General features: G+C 48.1%; 1 protein-coding gene and 1 long non-coding RNA gene across 2 annotated transcripts in view; both read left to right on the top strand.

The window, feature by feature from the left end:
• Positions 1-238: 238 nt before the first annotated feature.
• Positions 239-22,667, top strand: part of EPAS1 (endothelial PAS domain protein 1) — an 85,655-nt gene continuing 63,226 nt past the window's right edge. Inside the window, exons 1-2 of the mRNA XM_049115864.1 lie at positions 239-393; positions 583-830. Coding sequence (XP_048971821.1) covers positions 805-830 — 26 coding nt within the window. The 5' untranslated portion in view covers positions 239-393; positions 583-804. The remainder of the gene's footprint in view (positions 394-582; positions 831-22,667) is intronic.
• Positions 3,441-7,621, top strand: LOC125756000 (uncharacterized). The gene is made up of 2 exons (XR_007413775.1): positions 3,441-5,369; positions 7,283-7,621. It is a non-coding gene; the product is annotated as an uncharacterized LOC125756000 (long non-coding RNA).

The raw sequence follows: 22,667 nt of genomic DNA on the forward strand, positions 1-22,667 counted from the left end.
AGCGCGGGGGCAGGGGGCGGGCCGGGGTCAGGGCAGAGGCTGCGGCCGCGCCTCCCGATTGGCCGGGACGCAGTGGGCTGCCCGGGCGCGCGGCGGGGCGCGGGGGGGCGCGGGGGGCGCGGGGGCGGGGCGGGGCGGGGGCGGGGCCTGCGGGCGCACGCCCGGCCCGCCCCCTGCGCCCGCGCCCCCCGCGCCCTCCCCCGCCCGGCCACAGGAGTTTTTAAAGTGGGCTGGCGGCCGCGGGGGCCGGACATTCGAGAGCGGCCCGCGGCACAGCCCCTGCGCCCGACGCATCGCTAGCCAGAGGCGGCTGTACAATCCTCGGCAGTGTCCTGAGACTGTATGGTCATCTCCGCGGTCGCGCCCGCCCGGCCTTGCGCTCTTTCAACTCAGGTCTTTGCAGCCACTTCTTCTTCTTCTTTCTTCTTCTTCTTCTTTTTTTTTTTTTTTTTTTTTGGAAAACCCAGAAAAGTGACCCCTCTTCTTGGGAAAAAAAGGAACTAAGGTCCCGCTCTCGCTGCCCTCCTTTTGGGTCTGACAGCCTCCTCCCACTCCTTGCCCCGACCCCGCCTCCCCGCGCAGGTTCCTCCCCGGCACCTTTCTCCACCCTCCTCCCCGCACCCAGCCAGCAGCCCGCAAACTTCCACCCGACGGTGCGGGGCGCTCGGGACCCGCGAGCACCCAGGACCTTTAACGCTGGCCCGGGCCGCAAGGAGTAGGCGAGGGCCACAGTGAAGGCGGCGACTGCAATCCCCACCGGCCGGGGAGCTCAGGTGTCCGGCGTCTCGGAGCGCCACGGCGACAATGACAGCTGACAAGGAGAAGAAAAGGTAAGCGGGCGGCTGAGCCGGCCGGGGAGCTGGGCTGGGGGGGACGGCCACGCCGCGCGGGGTCGGCGCGCCCGGGAGAGGCTGGGAGAGGGGTCGGGGAGGAGTTTGAGGTCGGAGGATCGGTTTGGAGGGCTTTCGGGGGGAGAGCAGGTGCCCGGTCGCGGACGCGGCGCTTCGGCTTCGGCTTCGCCGTGGAGGGTTGTGCGGCCGAAGAGATTGCGAATCTGCGCGCGCGATGGGGCCAGGAGGCCCGGGGAGGTGGCCCTGGAGGTCGGAGGGGCTGTGGCGCGGGGGATCTTCCCGGAGGATCCCAGAAGCTCCAGCCCCGCGCCCCGAACTCCTGTGGCCAGCGTGTTGAAAGGTTCCTGGGTTGACTTCACCGAGGTCAACTTTCGGCTTCCTCGGGTCTCTCGATGTGCGGCACCATCCGGTAGTCTCTTTTCCTTGGGGCCCCCCGGGTCCTTCCAAATCAGCTGCTGCGCTCACACTGCGCCCCAAGCTGGCCCCGGGGCCGGAGGCGGAGCGCGGCGCTGGGACGCGCCTCCGCGGAGGGGCCGGGACGCGGCGCAGGGCCCCGCTCCGGGTTTGCAGATCCCATTGAAGCTTGGAGAACCCCCCTTCCTGATGCTGCACCTTGACTTGGGAGGAGAGTGTGTGGTGGGCCGGGGTGCCTCGCGGGGGCAGATGCGCCGGTGTGCGGGGGGGGGGGGGGGATGGCGACACCGCGTGTCCCCGGCGAGCCCCGGTGTCTGTCTCAAGAGGACAGGGAAGGGCAGCCACGATCTGCCCGTCCGGCCCAATGAGCCTCTCGGCACTGGGTGAGAGGCAACTCTGGCCAACTCTCACTGTCTTCCCGCCCCCTCCCGGCCGCTCCCCGCCCGGCCTCTCCCCGCGCGCGAGGGCGCAGGCTGGGGTTCGGCCTCGCCGCGCGGATGGTGCGAGGCTGGCGGCCTGACCCCCTGGTCCCAGCCTGCGCGGGGGCTGCCCGGGGGCGGGGGGCGCTTTCAGCCTCCCCCCGCCCCCTCTTCCGCGGCTGCTCGGCGGGCCTGGGTTTGGAGGGGAATGGACTCGAACATGCGGCCCGCGCCGCGGCGGATCCACTGCGGGGCTGCGGGGCTGCGGGGCGGCGGCGCGGGGATGGGGGGCCGCGCCGCGGAGGGACGGGGTGACTGTCCCGGAGAGCTCAGTGCCTGGGTGGATGTGCTCTTGTCCTGACTGCCACTGCGGGACCTGCGCCACAAACCGGGTATCTTCTGGTCGAAAGCGGCGGTTCCCACCTCCGGGCGCATCCACCGCAGCGAATCGCACGCGTTCCGGCGGGGCTCTGGGGCCCGGACTCCCCGGTCTCTGGGGGACCCGGGTCCCCCTTCCCGGCCGCAGCTCCCCCTCCCGCGTCGCTGTGGCGCCCGCACCCCACTCCACCGGCCCGAGACGCGCGAGGGAGCGTGGGTCCCCGGGGCCTCGCAGCTCCCCTGGGGGCCCGTGGCTTTTGAGGGCGGCAAAGCCAGGAAGAGACCTTCAGATCCCAACACATGCTGTAAAACCAACACAGCCTGCATCAGAATGCCAATAATAATGACCGAGCGACCAGAAAACAAAACCATAGTCAGCTCTTCTGAGCGCGCTGCGGGGCCCCCGGAGCTGGCGAGGGAACTTGGGGTACATTTTACACTGCGATGCCTATCGGGGACTGTCGCAATCGCGGAGGTGGGGTCTGATGGTAATCTTGACAGTTGTGTGAAGTGTTGGCTTCTCCTCGCGGCTCTGCGCCGGGTTCCTGTGTTAAGTATATTAATCGTGGCAGGAAACTTGGGAACAGGGAAAAGTCCTAGAACCTGCTGTAATGCCTCCTTCGCTGGAGATGGAGGGAGCTGGAAATAGGAAGGAGAAGGCAAGAAATGGGGTAATCAGACTCCGAACTACTCTGGAGAGAGCCAGGTTTAAGAACCGCGGTGGGGATGCCCGGTGAGCCACCCCCCTTGAAGGCCTGGCTGCCTCCCAATTCCGAGCTGGTGTGTCTGTCCTCTGCGACTTGTGATTTTTCTGTTGTAGACTGGCAGGACAAACAGCCGGCCCCTCGCCTTCCAGAGTCCCATGAAGGGTTGTCCAATTCCTGTTGGGCTAATTGTTTTTGAAATATATTTACTTTTCCATCTGGCTGTTTGTTGGCTGCAGGCTCCTTGCAGGACCAATGTGTAATTAAAGCACGTGAACCAATACATTCAAAGTTAGTGTGTCATCTGAGTGTCTGTTCTGAGCTTTCCAGAAGTGCCTCCCAAGTGCAGTGTGATGCCTGCTCCAGGGGCTCTCAGGAGGATTCTGCACATCCGTTCTTAAGATTTGTCATTCTGGTTCAGCAGAGCCATTTCTTTCCCAAAATTCGAGAGGCACAGAACATTTGCAATGTTCTTTCTAACAACAGCCTTCAAGAAGTGGGCAGGATTATTTTGTTCCTAAACGTTCATGCCTTGATGGATATGTTAATGTTTAATAATAAAGCGTTTGCTTTCTAAATGTTGGCTGGCTGGCTGGCTGGCTGGCCTCCATGCTGGGTATCAAAGTGCATTTGATGGTACATTCGTTGGGCATTCTCATTGACCTCAGAGAAGGTCAGAAATGGAAGCTTGCTAAGAGTACTGCACACACTTACTTTCTGTGTCAATCTGTCAGGAGGATATGATGATCTCATTATTAGGGTTCCTGATTGTGAGAAGAGTGAGAAAGTGTTTGGGGCACTTGGATGGCTCTGTTAAGCGTCTGACTCTTGGTTTCAGCTCATTCAGCTCAGGTCTTGATCTCAGGGTCCCCAGTTCAAGCTCAGGCTCAGCAGGCCACTGGGGTCCATGCTGGGCATGGAGTCTACTTTTTAAAAAGCCAGAAAGTGCCTCACTTCCTGATAAAACTATTTCTGAGTCCTTTCCTTGGTAGAGAGGAGAGTTTGGAAATTCTTATGTGTGTAGGGATTGGAGAGTGGTTCAGGTAAACGTAAATGAGATCTTTGGATAATCTGGGAGCAAGGTCCACTCCAAAGCCAGACCCAGCTCAGAGCACCTTTCTGGAGTGCTTAGATCACTTAATTCAGGGCCAGCGATAGAAGGAGAGTTAGAGACATCTGGACCAGAAGTTTTCAAACTACCTCTTCCTCTTCCTCCCCCTGCCAGCTGGACTTAGTTATTCCTCTGCTAAAATAAAATCAAAGCCCATCTTTTCCCAATTCTGATGGGAAAACTATTGCTACACAGTTTTTTTCAATTTAAGTATATTTTCTATAAATATTCCTTCATCATTTGATATCTCTGTCCACTGCATTACCAGAAATCACCAGATTGCAGGGATGGTAAGGGGTTGGTTTAACACATTCTGGGTTCAGGCACTTACTATTTAATTCATATAGCTTTCAGGAAGTTCAAAAAGAATGCTGTGATCTCAGGTTTTTTTCAGCATTGCTAATGGGGAGTTTAACAATCATTTTATAAGGGGTGATGGAAAACATCTAGTTTGAGGCCCAGAGAGGTTCAGTGGCTTTTCCAGTCACAAGGAAACTTAGTACTAGTAAGAATCAGAACCCTCGTTCCTTACTTTCAATTAATTATGTATTTTCCAATTGTTGACAAAATAGTATCCCCAGCCCTGAAATGCCTCTAAACAGTGAGAATGATTTCCAAAGGATTACAGTGCCCTCTCCCCCACCCCCGCCAAATCACTGAACCTTGCAGAAAGGAGATTTGCTCTTCTAGATAATTATAAAAGACTTCAAGCTGCAGCAGGAGTGGTTCTGTTTGCTCTTTGCAAAATAGGAAGCAGAGTTGACGCTGGTTCCATTGTCCATAAACTCTGGGTAGTACGAATTCATTTGTTTTAGGGCTCTCCCTTTATTTCACTTAGAAAAAAAGTCTACTTATATGTGGACCTCATTAAACAAAACCAATGCAACGACTGTTCTACAGGAGAGTAGATTGCTTTGTGAAGTAGGGAACCCCCTGTCAGCCAGAGACATGCAAGCAGCTACTAGACTGATTCCTGTACTGAATGAGTTGGCATTTTCTCTAGGAGTGAAAACTGTGAGACTAAAGCTATTTACTTCACTTAGGATGTAAATCAGCCCGTCTGTGTGTGTATGCGCGGGCGTGTGCATATGTGTGTGTAGGGTGATCCTCAACTTTCTAGAAATTTATTGTATAAAATATTTACAGAGAGAAGGAATCAATTAGATAATTCTCGGTGCCACGGATCGTAGCCATATACATTTGGAAATGCTTGCTGTCATTATCTCTATATTTAGGCTTTTCTACTTTTCAGGAAATCTGTCCAGTAGTACTTGATTTTTATGTATTTTCCCCAGTTCTGTCTCATACCAACATGACTTTTCCTTTTCATTTTAGCCTAATGAATCTTCCTTCTTGCTTTTAGTACTGCCCATCACTGATAGCTCGTCGCTGATTGGGACATTAGCAATGTTTGCTCACGGAGCCCCCAGTATCATGATGTCAGCTTTCATGATGAAAACCAGCTCTGCTGTTCACACCATGATATAAATCAGTAAGACAACAAATGTGTGTTGAACACTTGTATCTACTCTGGATAAAATGCTAAAGAAGACGCTAAGAAATAGGGGATATGGTGCTTTCAATTGCGTAGTTTGATTGGTGGGGGGAGGAGGAGACACATAAAGAAGCCTACCTAAATATATAGATAGGTAACAGCTTACATGTAACTTTCTTGTTGGGATCAAATCTTTTGAAGCTAAAGATAAGAAGCTCTTAGTAGCACTTCAGGCAGTAACCACACAGGCAAGCACACAGAGTTATTGAAAAGTGTTGTGTGGGTCTATGGGTGGGAGGTCGGGTCCCTAGTTTTCCCTGGAATCATAAAGGGCGGATGCTGACAACCAGCATGGAGACTGTAGGGTCAAATGGGGATGGTCAGGGTTGGGGGTAATGAGAGTAAGGGAAAGGTGGGGGATTCAGGAGGATTGCCTGTTGTGCACTCTACAGAAAGGCCCCCAAAGACGAACGTTTGCTGTTGTTCTTTAGAACTTTTGGGTGTGAAGCATGGGAGGAGGTGTCCAGTAGGGTTCTGAGAATGATAGGGATACAGGTTGTGGTCCCTCTAAGGCTAACAATGCAGACAGCTGTGACTTCAAGAAAGCCAAGAAGAGAGAGGGAGAGCTTCTTAACCTGGGCTTTGTGCATAAGCTTCAGGGGTGGTCTGTGAGCCCCCAAAATTGGGTGCAAGATATTACATATATAAACTTTTTTTTTTTTTTTTCCTGGGAAGTCTGTCCAGCTTCCAATGGCCTTTCAAAGGTTCTTTGATTCGAAAAAGGCAAGCCGTTGTTCTTCAATGTCTGATTCGATGACTGCCTTACATTTCAGGATCTTTCTGTTCAGGTCCCAGATAGTTCCCACGTTTCACTGCCAGTGTCTCTCCCTATCTTGAAGATGGGGGAGGGGCTTGGTGTGTATACCTAGTAAAGATTTTGTGGTGCACCTTAGCTTTACCTGTACCTGGCTGGCCTCTCTGTCCTCCTACATGTCTGCCTTCAGTAATGGAAGGAGGGGGAATGAGCCTGCAGCACAGGGCTAGGTCTGGTGTGATTCATTTCCTTTCTTTTTTGGGGGGAGGAGGGGCAGAGAGAGAATCGTAAGTAGGTTCCACGCCCAGCACAAGCCGGATGTTGGGCTCCATCCCACAACCTGCCCCCCTTCTCCAGAGATCATGACCTGAACCCCGCCATGAAACTGTGTCCTCACATTTTCCACCGTCCTCAAATAGTTATTTGGAAGCCCCTTTAATGCACTAAGAATGCGTGTGTCCTTTTTTTAAAAATTTTTTTTTAATTTTTATTTATTTATGATAGTCACAGAGGGAGAAAGAGAGAGAGGCAGAGACATAGGCAGAGGGAGAAGCAGGCTCCATGCACCGGAAGCCCGATGTGGGATTCGATCCCAGGTCTCCAGGATCGCGCCCTGGGCCAAAGGCAGGCGCCAAACCGCTGCGCCACCCAGGGATCCCCGAATGCGTGTGTCCTTAAGAGAAATCATACATGCAGTAGGACAAAACCATAAAGCCTGAACACTTTAGTCTTATTTGTGTAGGCTCTGTTCTCAGAACTTTACATGGATTAACTCTTTTAGTTCTCATAACAGCCCGTGAAATAAGCCCTGCCATTATCCCCATTTCACTGGCCAGGAAAGCTGAAGTATGGAAAGGTAACTGCCAAAAGTCAAATAGGTGGGAGTGGGATTTGAATTAGGCAAAGTATCTCCAGAGTCCATATGCTTAACTGGGGGTCCCTTCTCCCTCACCTTTTCTAAGCCATCTATAAAGTATCTAATACCATGCCTCACCATGGTCAGTGCTCTATGACTGATAACTGCTTTTGCTGTTGTAGTTATAATTATTATAATTACTTTTCTGTGACTCATCACTGTATTGTGCCTCACGCACAGGCAGGGATTGAAGATCTGAAGGTGGACTTGGAAGTCCTGGAAATTCTTATTTTTCGTGGGTTTTCCTCAACTCTGACAGGAGGTGGTTCTCTGCTGTCCCCAAGAAGTTCAAAGCTTTCCACCTCCCACCCTTAACTGGTGGCAAGACTTCAATAATTACTTTAGCCTTCAGACTCCATTGTGCAGAAGAACCTGTTAGAAGTCTTCCTCTGTGGCTTCTGAAGAACCATCTCCAAATCAAGATGCACAAGACTTCCTCTGGCTCTTTTGATCTTTGCAAGGACAGGAAGGAAAGAATGGATGGGGGAATAAAGAATAGCTAAACTTTTTCAATAATAATATGTTGCATTTGTAGAGAGCCCTTTCTCTAAGGAGCCTTGAGCTTTCAGAGCCATCATACCTTGACTTCTGCTCCGTGAGCCTAGAGTATTTTCTGACTTCCCTGTGCTGTAAAACATAAGTGCACCAACACATATCATAAGAGAGACAGAAGCAAGTCCTCTGGGCAGTTGCCCATCACCATATGTGTGGTAGCCGTGCATAGGTATGTGCTACTCACCACATCTGTGATTTCCAAGCAGAGTCTGGGTATTATTTGTTGCCAGTTGTCTGATCCTGCTATTGAAAGCCACAGACTGGCCTGCAAGTATGAAGTCAAGAAGAGTGACGGGGCCCTTTGAGATCTCTGGAATCAAGCAGACAGGTGCAGAATGGGTTAGAATGTTATTTACTTCTAGGTGGCCTTTTGTTTTCCTAGTTTCTCTAGAACTATGGTTTGCTTGACTGCCTCAGGCTGTTTCCAGATGCCACTTGTACATCAGCAAAACATGTATATGGCATAACCATCAGCAGCTTTACGTGTTCCCAGAAAGCACACATTTCCCCCTTAATCTGGAAAAATTCTTCAGTTTTAAAGTTATAAGTAACTTTTATGCAATATAATGACTCTGGGAAACAGTTCCTATTCTCACATGGGAAGATATTTCAGAAAGGGTGGTTCATCAGTAAGGAGAATGACCCACTGAAAAAGTGGATTTATCTGTCACACACCCACCTGGCACTTTCCCAATTCTACAAAGCCATCGGATTGTTAGAACTCTCATATACCTCTGGTGACTTCCTGCATCCTCTTTTCATGGCGCCCTCCAATTAAAAAAAAAAAAAATCAAACCTAAGAGATTAGTTCTAGGAATCTTAGCAGATAAGTGATTTTATTGGATTAGGCTGAGTGATAAAACACATGGGTGGGGAAAAAGCACCATTACGCCATACTCGTATTGCCCTTATTCCCGTGTCGGCTTCCTCCAAATGCTGGGGGTCCAGCCAATATTATACTTTCCGTAGAAGTTAATCAATTCTGTGACAACTTTAGTTGACTCTCTCAGTCTCCTTTTCAATCTGAGGCTCCCTGCTCTTGTGGGGTGTCAGTGATTTGCTATGAATAAGAGACACACGAGCTCAATGTGAGATGGTTCAGAAGCATTTTATAAATCCTTTGTTTTCTTTAAAGATTTTATTTATTTATTTTAGAGAGAGCGAGAGAGCATGCGCGCATGAGTGAGGGGAGACGCAAAGGGAGAGGGAGAAGCTGACTCCCTGCTGAGCAGGGAGCCCAATGCAGGGCTCAGGGATCATGACCTGAGCTGAAAGCAGAGGCTCAACTGACTGAGCCTCCCAGGTGCCCCTATAAATCCTTTAAAATGCATCAATTAGAGTATATGGTTATTTGTGGTGGTAATTATTCAAGTCCCTGTGCTATGTGTCTAGCCACACAGTGCTCTTTCTCTGTGTCTTGATGTTGTATCAACAAATACACATATTTTTACTCTTGATATCAAAATTTTCCAAAAAAAAGTTTTTCATATTTTTACCACTTTGTATAATATTTGTCCTGACTGCCCCTGGGCTGGGGGCATGGGGAAGGAAAGCAAAACATTATCCTAATTTTGTACTTGGGAAATTGAGCTGTGGACAGGAGCAAATCGTGCTGTCTGCAGTGAAAGCTACCACAGGACCCAGGTCCTTGGTGAGGCTAGGCCCCTAAGTACCCACTGGGGCTCCTGTTACAAGGTAATAAAGAGCCCAGAGCACAAAAGGGTTGACTCAATCTTCAGTGGTAACTATTCTCATTACTAATGAGTAATTGCAGCAAATATTTACAGGCCTCCTTCCTACCTTTACAACTTCCTGTTGCTGAAGCACTTTGGAGTATTGAGAAAGATTGTCCTGGAAAAATACGTCATACACAGTTGCAGGAAAGAGTGGCTTTAAGCACACACCAAAAAATTGGTTGCTTTGCTCTGTTTATGAATTCCACATGGAAACAACAGAAAATTATGCCTTTGAGGGGCTGTTTGAGGATCCATTCCAAGGCACTTTATGTATTTATTTATTAAATATTTTATTTATTTATTTGAGAGAGTGTGCAGTGAGAGAGAGACAGAGAGAAAGGGAGAGTGGCAGAGGGAGAGGGAGAAGCAGTCTCCTCACTGAGCAGGGGCTCCATACCAGGATCCTGGGGTCATGACCTGAGCCGAAGGCAGCCACTTAACCGACTGAGCCACCCAGGCACCCCAATTCTAAGGAAGGTCAAAACAAATTTAAGAAAATGAATTCTGAATGATTGAATATCTGGGAAAATGGAACACAAGATGTTTTTACAAATTATTCTGTAAAAGTTAAATTTTTGAGTTTGAGCACCGGTGGTTTGGTAGACATTCTTTTATTAACACAATCTCTACAATATTTTTTTTGAATGAAGACAGTCATGTATAATGGAGTAAACCAGGATATACAAAATATACCATGCGGGCAGTGCAAGGAGCAGACTCTCATTGACTTAATAGAGATTTCAGGGCAAATCCAGATAATGCTCATTCCCTATACACTTGGTTTAAAGAGCACTCTGGTGAAACTTGCTTTCTTTAGCGTCTAAACCACTGTACCCTTGTATTTCTCTCCTGTGTTTCCAAGAGTCCTCAGATGCTATTTTAGAATGGCAGTATTCACTCCAGTACTGGCTAAGGTTGATGAAGCTAATTTTGGTGTCCAGGGTAAAGGGGGAGAGAAGTCCTCCGCAAAGCCAAAAGGGCTTTCTGGTGCCTGGGTTTGGAGCAGCATGGTGTTAGCAGACACACCGTGTTTCACCTTTAGAACCTTTATTTGTGTGCTTGCACAACAAATGTTTACCCAGATATTAAGATAAGAAAAGTATGAAGGTCACATTTCGCTGGTGAGAGGGGAGCTTCTATAAATGTAACCATATCACTATGCAGCAGGAGTCTGTCTTTTATTCTATACCAGGGACTTAGGGGAATTAATGGTGGGTGGGGCATGGGAACCAGGCCTTCACAGTCTTTTTGGCTTCCTTGCCTGCCCTCTGCAGGTCCTGGCTCAGCTGATGTGCCCTTCCCACTAGGCGAGGCCCTTTGGGGTAGTCAAGAAGTCAGAGGAAATTGTAGGCCACTGTGTGGTCCTGTGGGGCTCCATGGAAATCATTGCCCACGCACTTCCCTGCTATCTGACTGACTGTGAAGCAGCCTGGCTACTAAAATAGCCTTCCTAGGCTCTCAGAAGAGGTTTGCATGGTGCTGATACGGCCCCTATTTTAGGCCGAGTTGTCAGGTCCTCAAGGCACAGAGAGTCTTCAGGGTGAGAAGAGGGTTTCTTTTTTGTTGTGGATTTGAGTGTTTCTCCTAAAGATCTCTAAGGATTAGCTTTGCTCAGAGACTGATGAAGACATGGATCCTTGGTCCAGTTTCCTTCCCAAGGGCATCCTACATGGCATTGGAAGTTCCCCTCACTGACAGTAGGGGATCCTATCCCAGCTCTCTCCCCTCATCCACCATAACCTGGCAAGTCTTTTTTTTTTTTTTTTTTTAAGATTTAATTTATTTATTCATGAGACACAGACAGAGAGACAGAGGACAGAGACATAGGTAGAGGGAGCAGCAGGGAGCTTCATGTGAGACTTGATCCCAGGACCCTGGGATCATGACCTGAGCCAAAGACAGATGCTCAACCACTGAGCCACCTAGGTGTCCCAAGCCTTCTGAGCTCCTTCGATGTAGACTCCTCCCTCTGCCCTAATGGCTTGTTTGGCTTGTTTATCCCCAGGTCACAAGATTCCTTCCCACCTGGATTCCCTCCACCTTCCCCTTCCATCTTGAATGCTCTCTCTCCCTTCTTCATCTCCTCAAATATCCCCCCTTTCCTAGGGCAACCCCAGCAAAGCCTTCCCAAGCCTGCACCTCCCCTTCACCCCTTTGTAGCTCTTCCTTAGGTTTGCCAAAGAGCCTGCTTGATTCTGTTTCCTTGTTATCTAATGACATTCTACGTGTTCTTGTCTTTCCTAACTAGATTGCATGTTGCCTAAGGGCCAGGATGTCTAATTTTCTGCTGTGCTCTATAATACTTTCCATATTTTGAGTCCCTAAAATCCTACCTCATTTTTAAAAATCCTAGAATTGCCTTTTTGCTTTCTCTTGGGTTCTGCTTTCTTTCATTCATGTAGATTTGAGCCTTTAAAAAGAAAGAAAAAGGAAAAAAAAAACTTGGGAGAACCACAGGCAGGTCTTGTGGATTCATGATTTTACATAAAATGCAAACATAAGGTTAGTGTTATGTTAATGCTTCACTTCCGGAATGCCCAATACACCAAGGCAAGTGCCAGCCAAACAACAAAGCACTCCAGTTTAGTCTCAAAGTGTAAAAGGCCAGAAGGCAAACTGGGTGCAGGAGAGTACACAGCTCTCAGTTCAGAAATCCTCTTTCCTGGGGAGCCTTCCTTGATGAGCAGCACATTGATAACCCCTATATTTATGTCATCTTCAGTCTGTATTATTTGTATGATGCTTTTATAACTTGCTTTTGAGTGTGTGTGTGTGTGTGTGTGTGTGTGTGTGTGTGTGTATCCCTGTCCCTGAAAACATTTAGGTGGTAAGCCCTCCATGAGCAGGGACCAGTCATCTTTTCTCCTTTTTTCTTCTTCTTTTTTTTTCATATTAAACTTACAGTTTTGTTTTATTCAGATTTGAGTTTAACAAATGTTTAACAAAAGAGTCCACTGGAAAGGGTGAAGCCCATGGGGGCAGGGCCCTCCCAGATGCCTTTGGAGGAGGCAGGTCCCTTTCCCTTCTCTTCCCTTCCCAGCTAAAGGGATTTAGGAGGGTCTGGGTCCCTAGTCTTTGGGATGGTGCTTGGGGTAGAGGGCCATGGGGAACAAGGGACAGCCATTTTTTTCTGTTCTTTCTTCCCATAGCACCCAGCACATAGCCCACCTTTGGTTGCCTGGTCATTCTTTCTAAGCTCAATAATTCTATGTCCAGAATTTGGGGTGCTTAGTACAGGGGATTAGTGGCACAGACAGAAACTTATGCTCAGATCAACTTACACATTCTCCTTGATCACCCAGCACTCATGTGGTGAAGTCCGTGTACAAACATTTATAGATTACCTGCCACATTCAGGTGTCATGCCATTCAGTGAGGGTACAAAGAACCATTAGATGGACCCTGCCCTCAGGGATTATAATCGGGTTTTGAGTTAAACAAATCCCTAAAATTGTTTGTTTCAAACGTTGCAAGATGGTTTATGTTGATGGAGACCCTAGGCTCCTCTTTAAGACATTACTATCTTGTTGGGTAGTTGAAATATTAGAATATTGGTATATGTAAGTGAGTGTGGATAAGGGTAAAGAGGTCTTGTGTGTTGCGAATAGTGAGAAAGGGAGGAAGTTAGCCTCGATTAGAGGGCTATTTAACCGAAGGGCATTAAGATCTAAGTCTTGAACATTGAGTAGAACTTAAATAGGGATACGGGTATGGTGCATTCCAGTTGGGGTGGACAGCTTAAGTCAGATGAAGAGGCAGGAATAAACAGATTGTACATGCCAGGACTGGTGAGCTGGCTCCAGAGCACTGTTAAAACGGACAGGAGGTGAGGACCAGGCCTGGGCTGGTATGGGGGAAGTACAATAGTCCTTCCTGAGTCACATTATGATGGAATCTTTGGGCTGCCTTGGGGCCACGGGAGCAGTGCCCGCCTTTCTTTAGAATGAGGGAGACATAGGAAAGCTGCTTGGGGCACCTCTGTCATTTGCCACCCAGGTGCCTGACTCTCTCGTGTGAACACTGCGGAGTAGCTGGTGGAGGCTCTGATTGTTCTCCATAAGAATGACCTCAGAGACTGAAAATCTGCCCCTCACCTTTGTTTAGGAAATCAGTCATTTGCCAGTGTGCCCCAAACACTCTGGAATATATATTTATTTATTTGGACTGTTTCATGCTTCAGGGCAATAAATGCCTCCCAGTGTACAAAATGAGAGCTGGAGGGGGACAGCTTCCTGTATTCTAAAATAGCTTCCTTCAGGCTCTGAGAAGGGATGCAAGGACCCTATCCTGCATTTTCATTTTGATGGTAAAGTCTCTGTCCCCTTAATAATTTGATAAACCTGTCATTCTATCCCTTCCTACTCTTTCTCATTCCAGATTCTAGGGCTTTGAGTTTGGTTACCATAGAACTCTAGGGAAGTCCCTTCAACACACTACAATTTACAGGAGGAGAGACAGCAAAATCCAAGTCCACTTAGTCGCTACCAAATAACTGTTCATAGCATTCCTTGTGCAGGGCTCTGCAGCTGAGCTGTTCCTTGATGCTCTCCTTTCCTGTTATGTGGATTCAGCATTCCCTAAAGCCTGAGTTCTGATATTCTTGGTCCGATGCTGCCAGAAGAGAAAGAAGAGAAGTTGTCTTTGTGGAGTCACTTGGGTAGGGCAGCTGGAGCCTTTCCCGTCCCCCAGCAGGTATAACCTCTCTGCCAGAGATATCCAGGAGTGCTCAAGGTCATGGTTGGACACTTGTGAGCAGGACCTTGGCCAGAGATCCCAAGTCACTGGAGAGGATCCTACACCGGGGACCAGCAGAGTCCCTTCAGTGCATGCTGTCCAATGGTACTTTGAGGGAGGCTGTAGCTCCTGAATGCACCAGGCTTGGGATTTAAGCTCATTGTGACAACTGCACATCTCCATCTCTTACTCCTTTTCTGTCCCCTCAGTGATCAGTAATTGGTTGATGAACTGGGAAACTGCTTCCCTGCGCTTGCGTGATAGCTCTCTTCAGTGGTGTGCTCAGGCATCACATTAAATACCTACCCTGTGTGGGCTGCTAACATTGGGCCTGAACCCAGGGAAGGGGCTCTGGAGGCAGGTGGAAGGAGCCTTTTTCATCTGGGACTACAGGTGACAGCTGCAGAGCCCAGTCAGTGCAGCCCAGACATAGGGCTGTCTAGGCCTTGGGCAATCCCCAGGGAGCTGCCTTGGGACCATCCTAAGAAACCCTGTTGGCCAGAAAGTGATATTTACTTGAATCTGGCCAGAACTAGACATTTGAGTTTGGCATCTGCCTAACCACAGCTCCAGGTAGTAGGCCTTAGGAAGGAAGGGGCAGGTGCCCTAACTAAGCTAATCTGTGACCGCATCATTGGGGTCTGGAACCTGTGAATATACTGTGTCAATTCCTTTGTGTTTTTTTCCTTTTTACTCTACCTTTCCAAAGTCAAAATTCCTTTTGAAAAGTTTCAATGTCACCTCTGCTGAACTCCTAGCAAACTGTTCTCCCCACTTAGGTCAATGAGGAGAGGGGACCCAGGCACATTTGATGGCAGTGTGGTCATCAAAGCCTCTGGCTCGCTTTGGGCCCTGGGAAATCCCGGTGACCTGTGAAGGCAGGCAGAAAGGAGTCGAGCTGACTGTGACATTGATCCCTTCTTCCCTAAGCTTTCATTTGAGCACGTTTGAAACTGTCTTCCATATTCAGATTAACATAAGTCTTGTGATGCTGGGCCACCTGTAGCTCCTTATATGGATTCAGATATTACTGGGGTAATGATCACAGCTATAATTCTCCTTCAGTTAGATCTTCTGGGCCACAGCAGGGCACATGTTTATTTTGGAAAGGGAAAAACTTTCACCCACTTGAATTTCTTTGCCTCCAAAATTAGTGCCAAGGGATGACCGCAAGAGTTCCATATTTCTTAGCCTTCATTTTGCCTAACAGATTGTAAATGCTTCAGGGCCACCTTCACTTGTTTTGTATCCCTGGCAAAGCTTGCGTCCACATGAAGGTCAGAGGAGCTCTCAGAAATCTCTAGAAGTCTGAAAGACTGTTCTAGATCCCTTTCTGACTTGTGTGATCTAAAACAGGTAATTTAACCTCTCTGCGTGCTTCACATTCCTAAGTGGGGATTAGACACACTAACTGCTTTCTAAGAGTGCTGTCCTGAGGTTGAAATGAGCTGGAGTTTCAATGAAACCTTGCATTTAAAAAGCATATCACACTTGAAAAATCATTTTTACAACCCTTATCTCACTACAAAGACCTCTGAAAGTATAAAGTGAGGTCCGTTGAGGCATCGCTATTAACAAGCACAGCAGTATAGTCATTTGGCACATCGTTACCTGTTGGAGTGATTTGATTGTACTCAGAAGGAAGTCTCAGGAGAAATCTGAAAGGAGACACTTTTCAGGATTATGGGCTCTTAGCCATAGTGATTTCAGGGTATGAGTTTTATTCTTCTCATACTCTGGGACATGAGTAAATCTGATAACATGAAGAGACCAAGGAAACTTCCAGGACTCCTGAAAAGTGGTCTGACTTGGGACGTGTCCCTTTCCATGCCTGGCCTGCTCTCCCCTCCCCTGTGGAGATAGAGGGTCCGTGCCATCTACCATCTTGGTCGAAGTGGGAATTTCCCTTTGACTTAGCACCCTCAGATCTCCTGACCTAAAGGGCCATATCCACACCACATCTTCTCAGATCCCACCTGCTGCTTTACATCTTATGAGTAAGACCCAATTGTGGACCCTCAAAGGGGCAGAGTGCCTGGCCCAAGGTCTTTAAAATAAAGGTCAGGCAACTTATTGGAAGATCCAGAAATGGGGGGCATACCAGTGCCTTGATGATCCCTGGGTCTCCTGGTGTTCCTGGAAGCGGGAAGCGGCTTTAGGTGTGAAGACCCTGGCTCTGCCACACTGTGACCACAATACCTGGCCTCAAATCTGCCTAAGTATTACCTCCTTGGAGAGCCTTTCCTGACCTCCCTCAGTTCACTTCCATTTCTCCATCCCTGTTCTCCCATTTTTTTAAAAAAAGATTTTATTTATTCATGAGAGGGACACAGAGAGAGGCAGAGACTAGGCAGAGGGAGAAGCAGGCTCCCTGTGGGGGCCCCAATGCCTGACTCGATCAGCATCACGACCTGAGGCAAAGGCAGACACTTGACCCCTGAGCCACCCAGTTGCCCCTTTCCCATTTTTTTAAAACAATACTTCCCACATGCTGTTATTTCTCTGCTTATTATCTGTTGCCCCCCCACCCACCCCCACCCCCCACCTCTAATTTTAAGATTCTAGAGGCAGGGACTGTGCTGACTTGCTCACTGCTGGAACCGTAGTGTTTGAGGAGTACCAGGCCCATATTAGATGCTCCTTAAATAACTGCTAAGTGAAATAATTAATCTAGGATCACTGGGTCTTTGTCCTCAACTCTACACTTTTGTTTCTTACATTTGTTTGATGCTTAATTTTTTTTTTCCAAAGCTCATGATGTAGACTAAAGTAGTTGTCATTCTCGTCATATTGATGAAACAGTTGTGACATAAAAATGTGACCACAAAGCCAGAAATTGGTAGGGCTCATATTAACAAAGTCCCAGCCCCACCAGCTTCTTTTTACTGTCTCTCTGGGCACCTGATTTTTGCTCTGTGGTGATATTATTGTTTGTCCTATTTGGTAATGTTTACACCAGAGGAGTAGGGGCCATTGTGTGTTGGTGGCGTCTGGAAATACACAACAGAGTCCCTGGAGAACACCACTGTTGGTCTTTACCACAATTAGCAATTGTCAGGCCGGAGGCAGTGACTGGGTGGGTGTCCCTCCCTATGTGGATGGCTCTGCATGCTGGAACACCACCGTGTTTGCCTTTGCTCCTGACGGGCAAAGCGGGGTGGGAGGTGTAGGACCACAGCCCCATTTCTGTCTGGTCTCATCTCTCCCACCACTCACATCCAGTCCTTTCCTACTTGGGCAATAGCCTATTTGGGTACCTAGTGGAATTTCTGTGGTCTAGTGGAGAGGAAAGAGAAGTGCAAACTGGCTCGGTGTCCTCTGAGCCTCAGTTTCTCCATCTTTATAATGGAACCAGATCCAAATCTCCCTTTCTACTTCCATTTGAAGTGAAGCCCAAGTGGAACCTGGTTTCTAGGACTTCTCAGGGAAGGGGAAGATAGGCAGTTAAAGGTGATCAGTGAGAGCCTGGAGGAAGCCTCTCCAATTTCCCTGAACCAGCCCCACCCACCCCACCCCCACCCTGGCCCACCGCACTCCAACAGGAGGTGCTGTTAAAGTGGGCAGGGGCAGAGACATGGCAGTCACCATTGTACATGGAGTGATGCCAAAGGGGAGGGCTGGATCCACTCCACAGTAGCAGCAGGACCACCCTTTAGAAGGAGGGGGATTGGGGATCCCTGGGTGGCTCAGCAGTTTAGAAGGTAGCAGCAGGACCACCCTTTAGAAGGAAGGGGATCCCTGGGGGGCTCAGTGGTTTAGAAGGAGGGGGATTGGGTTGTGACAAAGTGTGCACTGCCCAGTGGTTTCTACGAAGGGAGCAGCTGCGTTGCCAGGAGGGGCAGTGGCTCCTCTCCCGATGCCAGAGGAGAAGGAGGCCTGCAGCTGGGGTGAGTGAGGTCCCCCTTAACGAAGGGGCCTGACTCCCCGGGACCACAGCCACGCTGCATGGGTCACGGACCCCCTTGGGCCTCTGTTGCCCTGTTAGATGGCTGCTGTGATCTCTGCCTGCCCGTCGGATTGGGCTGGGAAAATAGAAATTGCTACAAGAAGTGTGTGTGGGGGGGGTCATCACTGCCGCGACTCCTACACGCAGGAATGGGTATTTCTGTGCGTGTGCCGGGTGTGCACATGAGCGTAGCTAGGGAGCTCAGGCTCACGCAGACCGAGCAGGCCGGGTGGGGAGCGGGGCCCTGAGGGCAGCGGCTCCCGCAGCACCACGTCACTGCCCAGGCAGGCTGCGCTGGGGCCCGAGGAGAGTCACGGTGCGGGAGTGCTGGGGAGTCTCCTTGAACTTGGGCCAAAAGAGTCAGAAATATCGGGCCCTGGGTTTATCTGCCTTGAATCAGGTACAGCAAGTTCTGGAAGGCCGCCCACTGGCCGGAGACCTGAGGTGGACGGCTCGGCCTGGCCGCCCTGGAAGGCTTTCTGCCGGCCTCAGCCCCGCTGAGCAGTCCGCCTGCTCACTGGGGTTCACACGGCCTCCTCGCAGGCCTGCCCAGAATCCTGTCTCCTCTGACTTCCTGTGCTCTTGCATAATATTTCCTTGCTTCTTGAATGGCTGCCCCCAGCGCGGGGGCAGCTCCCTGACTGACGCTGCTGGCCCGAGAGCAGGATGTGGAGGGAGGCCCGGGAGGCCCGGGAGGCCTAAACGTCACCCGGGGGTGCTCTGGGCCCTGTGGGCAGGAGGGATGGTGCCCCCCATGCTGGTTGGTGGAGGATTTTAGCATAAGGGTGGTGAGGGGGACCGTGCAGGTGTGTACTCACACACACACACACACACACACACACACACACCAATCCCCACACGTCTCTCCTGTAAAATTATTTTTAAACTAGTTACGTGGGGCTTTTTTTTTTATTATGAAAAGTATACATGTAAGTTATCCTGTAAAAAGTCACAGTACAGGAGGGCATCAAGATGAAAACTCAGCAAAATTTTACCACCCAGGGGTAACCACCGTGAACATCTTCATGGACACACTTCAGTGTCATAAATATGGATGCGTAACCCAGAATGCCATCGTATTATATCTTTTTTTTTAAATTTATTTATTTATGATAGTCACAGAGAGAGAGAGAGAGAGGCAGAGACACAGGCAGAGAGAGAAGCAGGCTCCATGCACCGGGAGCCCGACGTGGGATTCGATCCCGGGTCTCCAGGATCGCACCCTGGGCCAAAGGCAGGCACCAAACTGCTGCACCACCCAGGGATCCCCATCGTATTATATCTTGAGAAAAATGCATTTTCTCTGCAGCAGTGTACCAGAATTCTCTCGGTAGCTATCATGATAGATCGATTTACTAAGTAGCTATATTAAGTTTCACTTACGGTTATATCATAATGCAGCCCCTCTTCGTTGAAGTGTCTAGGCTCAGAAAACAAGCTATAACCAGCCCGAAGATTATCCTCAAACCTGAAAAGCAGCATCTCTTCCATATTCCTGACCAATGTGTTAGCTCTGCTATCCCAGAAATAGCTACAAATTAAAAGGTTGTTTTTTTGTTTTGTTTTGTTTTGTTTTTGTTTTTTACCCACGTAGGCTTTTCTCTAGGCTTAGGATAATTCACATGGTTGCACAGATGAGACTGGGACCATAGGGCTGTTAGGGCTGGGCTAGGTCTCACTTTGGATAAGATGACCTCCCCGTGTGGCCCATATATCTGCTTTGAGCAAGGAGAACAAGTTTTTCTTCAGTGGTGCTCCTGTGCACAAGATTTCAAATAAGTTCCATTTGAAATTTTAATTGGTTATTGCCCTTCTGAAATTTTGTGACCCAGTCTATATCTTGCAAAAGGCACCCTTTCTTCTTTACATGAAAAGGTATTTGTGACATCAAAAACGTTAATGTGTATACAGTATCATTCAGATTTGTTACAGTTACAAGATTTTTAAAAATCAGCTAAAATAAATGGTATCAATACAATGTTTCTTTCCCAACCCTGAAAGCTGTATATTTTCAAGGGTCGCGATGAGCTATTTTTCTTCCGCTGTTTTCCGCTATTTTCCAACCGCCATGGTTGGAAGTGTGGTGTATATTTTAGCTCACTTCAATGTAAAGATGACTCTTGTTCATTTGGGGGCCAGGTGTCTACAGGATTTGCTTGTTTTCTTTGAATCATTTTTTAAACTGGATTGGATATTTCTTTGATTCAGTAGGAGTTTTGGTTCATTGCTTGTGGTTGGAAATTGCTTGTTAGGTTTACTCTTGAGTCAAGACAAATTTGTTTCCTTGAGCTTTCTGTTTCAGACTTCCCTTCTAAATCTAAACCTTCTAAAGCACAATAATGCTAGTCAATTTAAACACATTTATTTAAAACTTCTCAGGCATTGTTTAAAAAAAAAAAGCATGCAATCTAAACTAGCACCAACAGAATCCAAGTATCTTACCCCATTTTGTTTATAGTTGTCTGCTCTCTGGGCAAATAATCTATTACAACAAATTTGCGTAATTATAGTGTCTCCTTCAATTTATTCATCCTGGACTCCTTTTTCTAGAATTGCTGGTGAGACTATTACTACATCAAATTCCCTGTGTGTACTCCTGAGGAATTAGGATGGGGGTAAGAGTGGGAAGAAATAATATGTTGCCTGCTTTACAGCATATGTAGACATTTAACAAGTTATGTAGTATGTTTACATTTAGCAAGTAACTTTGACATGCAGCAAGTTAATTTAGTCATTACTCCCTTTCTTGGTCATTACCTGATTTTGGTGGGGTCTTTACCGTGTGTGCACATTTGAGAAATGGGGAGGGACAACAAGACTGAATCGGTCCTCAGAACTATGAAGCAGGACTTTGTGGAGATTGATACTTCTGTACAATGAACGTGGAGCAGCTGTTGGCATGGCAACCCCTACGTGGAAAAGTGCACGCTGCTTGCAGATGACTTTTGCAGTACTCAGTGTTAATCTGATAAATGGCTTTTTTAATAGTAGTTTGTGGGCTAATGGAAAGGTCGAAGCAAACCTTCATTAACGGGAAGAAGGATGGGGATTTTGAAGCCACCGAGTGGAACACGCTGGAGAGCCACAGCCAAATCTCCATTTTCAGCCGAGTGTCTCTTTTTCACATCAGACATGCTTACACCTTGGCAAGCTGAAGCACATTGGGACGACTGTTTGTCTTGAAAAGTTGTAGCTGTTATTATCATTTTAGATTTCAAATATGGAGATGTTTTGGAGTCCTTTTTATTCAAGACATTTGCTTTGAGACCTAAGGACTAGTATAGAAAGTTGAGATGGTGGTGCCTTTTTCCTTTGGTCATGGTGGTGGGGTGAAGGTGGTTAATGACTCCTGTTTTTATCATGGTAAAAAAATATATACAACATCGAATTTATCATTTAAACCATTTTTAAGTGTACAGTTCATTGGTATGAAGTACATCCACACTGTTGTGCAGCCATCACCAGCATCCCTCTCAAGAACTTTTCCATCTGCCCAAATTGAAAAGTCCAGGAAACAATGACTTCCCATTCCTCCCTCCTCCCGGCCCCCAGTAACCACTGTTCTACCTTCTCTGTGAATGTGACTATTCAAGGCATTGGTGTAAGTGGAATCATACAATGTTTGTCCTTTCGTGGCTGGCTTATTTCACCGAGCATAAGGTGGTCAAGGTTCATTCATGTTGTAGCATGAGTCAGAATTTCATTCCTCTTTTTTTTTTTTTAAAGATTTATTTATTTATTTATTTATTTATTCATTCATTCATTCATTCATTCATTCATTCATGAGAGACACAGAGAGAGACAGAGACAGAAGCAGGCTTCATGCAGGGAGCCCGATGTGGGACTCGATCCCTGGTCTCCAGGATCAAGCCCTGGGCCAAAGGCAGGTGCCAAACCGCTGAGCCACCCAGGGATCCCAGAATTTCATTCCTTTTAAAGGCTGAATAATATTCTGTTGTTGTATATACTGCATTCTGCTTATTCTTGCCCAAATGGGCATTTGGGTTGTTTCCACCTTTGGCTATCATGAATAATGCTAAGAGCATGCGTGTACAAACATCTCTTTGAGTCCTTGCTTTTTCAGTTCTTTGGGGTATAAACCCAAGAGTGGATTTACTGGATCATACGGTAATTCTGTGTTTAAATTTCCCAATGCAGGACTTGAACTCACCACCCTGAGATCAAGACCTGAGCTGAGATCAAGAGTTGGACACTCAACTAGTTGAGCCACCCAGGCACCCCCTGTATTTAAATTTTTGAGGAACCCCCGAGTGTTTTTTCCACAGCCTCTGCATCATTGTACATTCCCACCAACAGTGCGTGAGGGTTCCAAGCTTCCAATTTCTCCACATCCTCACCAACACTTGTTGTTTCCTGTTTTGGTTTTATTTTTTTAAAGATTTTATTTGTTTGACAAGAGGAGAGCAGCAGGCAGAGGGAGAAGCAGATTTCCCACTCAGCAGGGAGCCTGATGTGGGACTTGATCCCAGGTCATGACATGAGCCAAAGGCAGACGCTTAACTGACTGGGCCACTCAAGTGCCCTTGTTTTTGATTTTAAAAGCCATCCTAGTGGATGTGAAGCAGTATTTCAT

Source organism: Canis lupus, chromosome 10, assembly GCF_003254725.2.
Source record: "Canis lupus dingo isolate Sandy chromosome 10, ASM325472v2, whole genome shotgun sequence".
NCBI classification, from domain to species: Eukaryota; Metazoa; Chordata; class Mammalia; order Carnivora; family Canidae; genus Canis; species Canis lupus.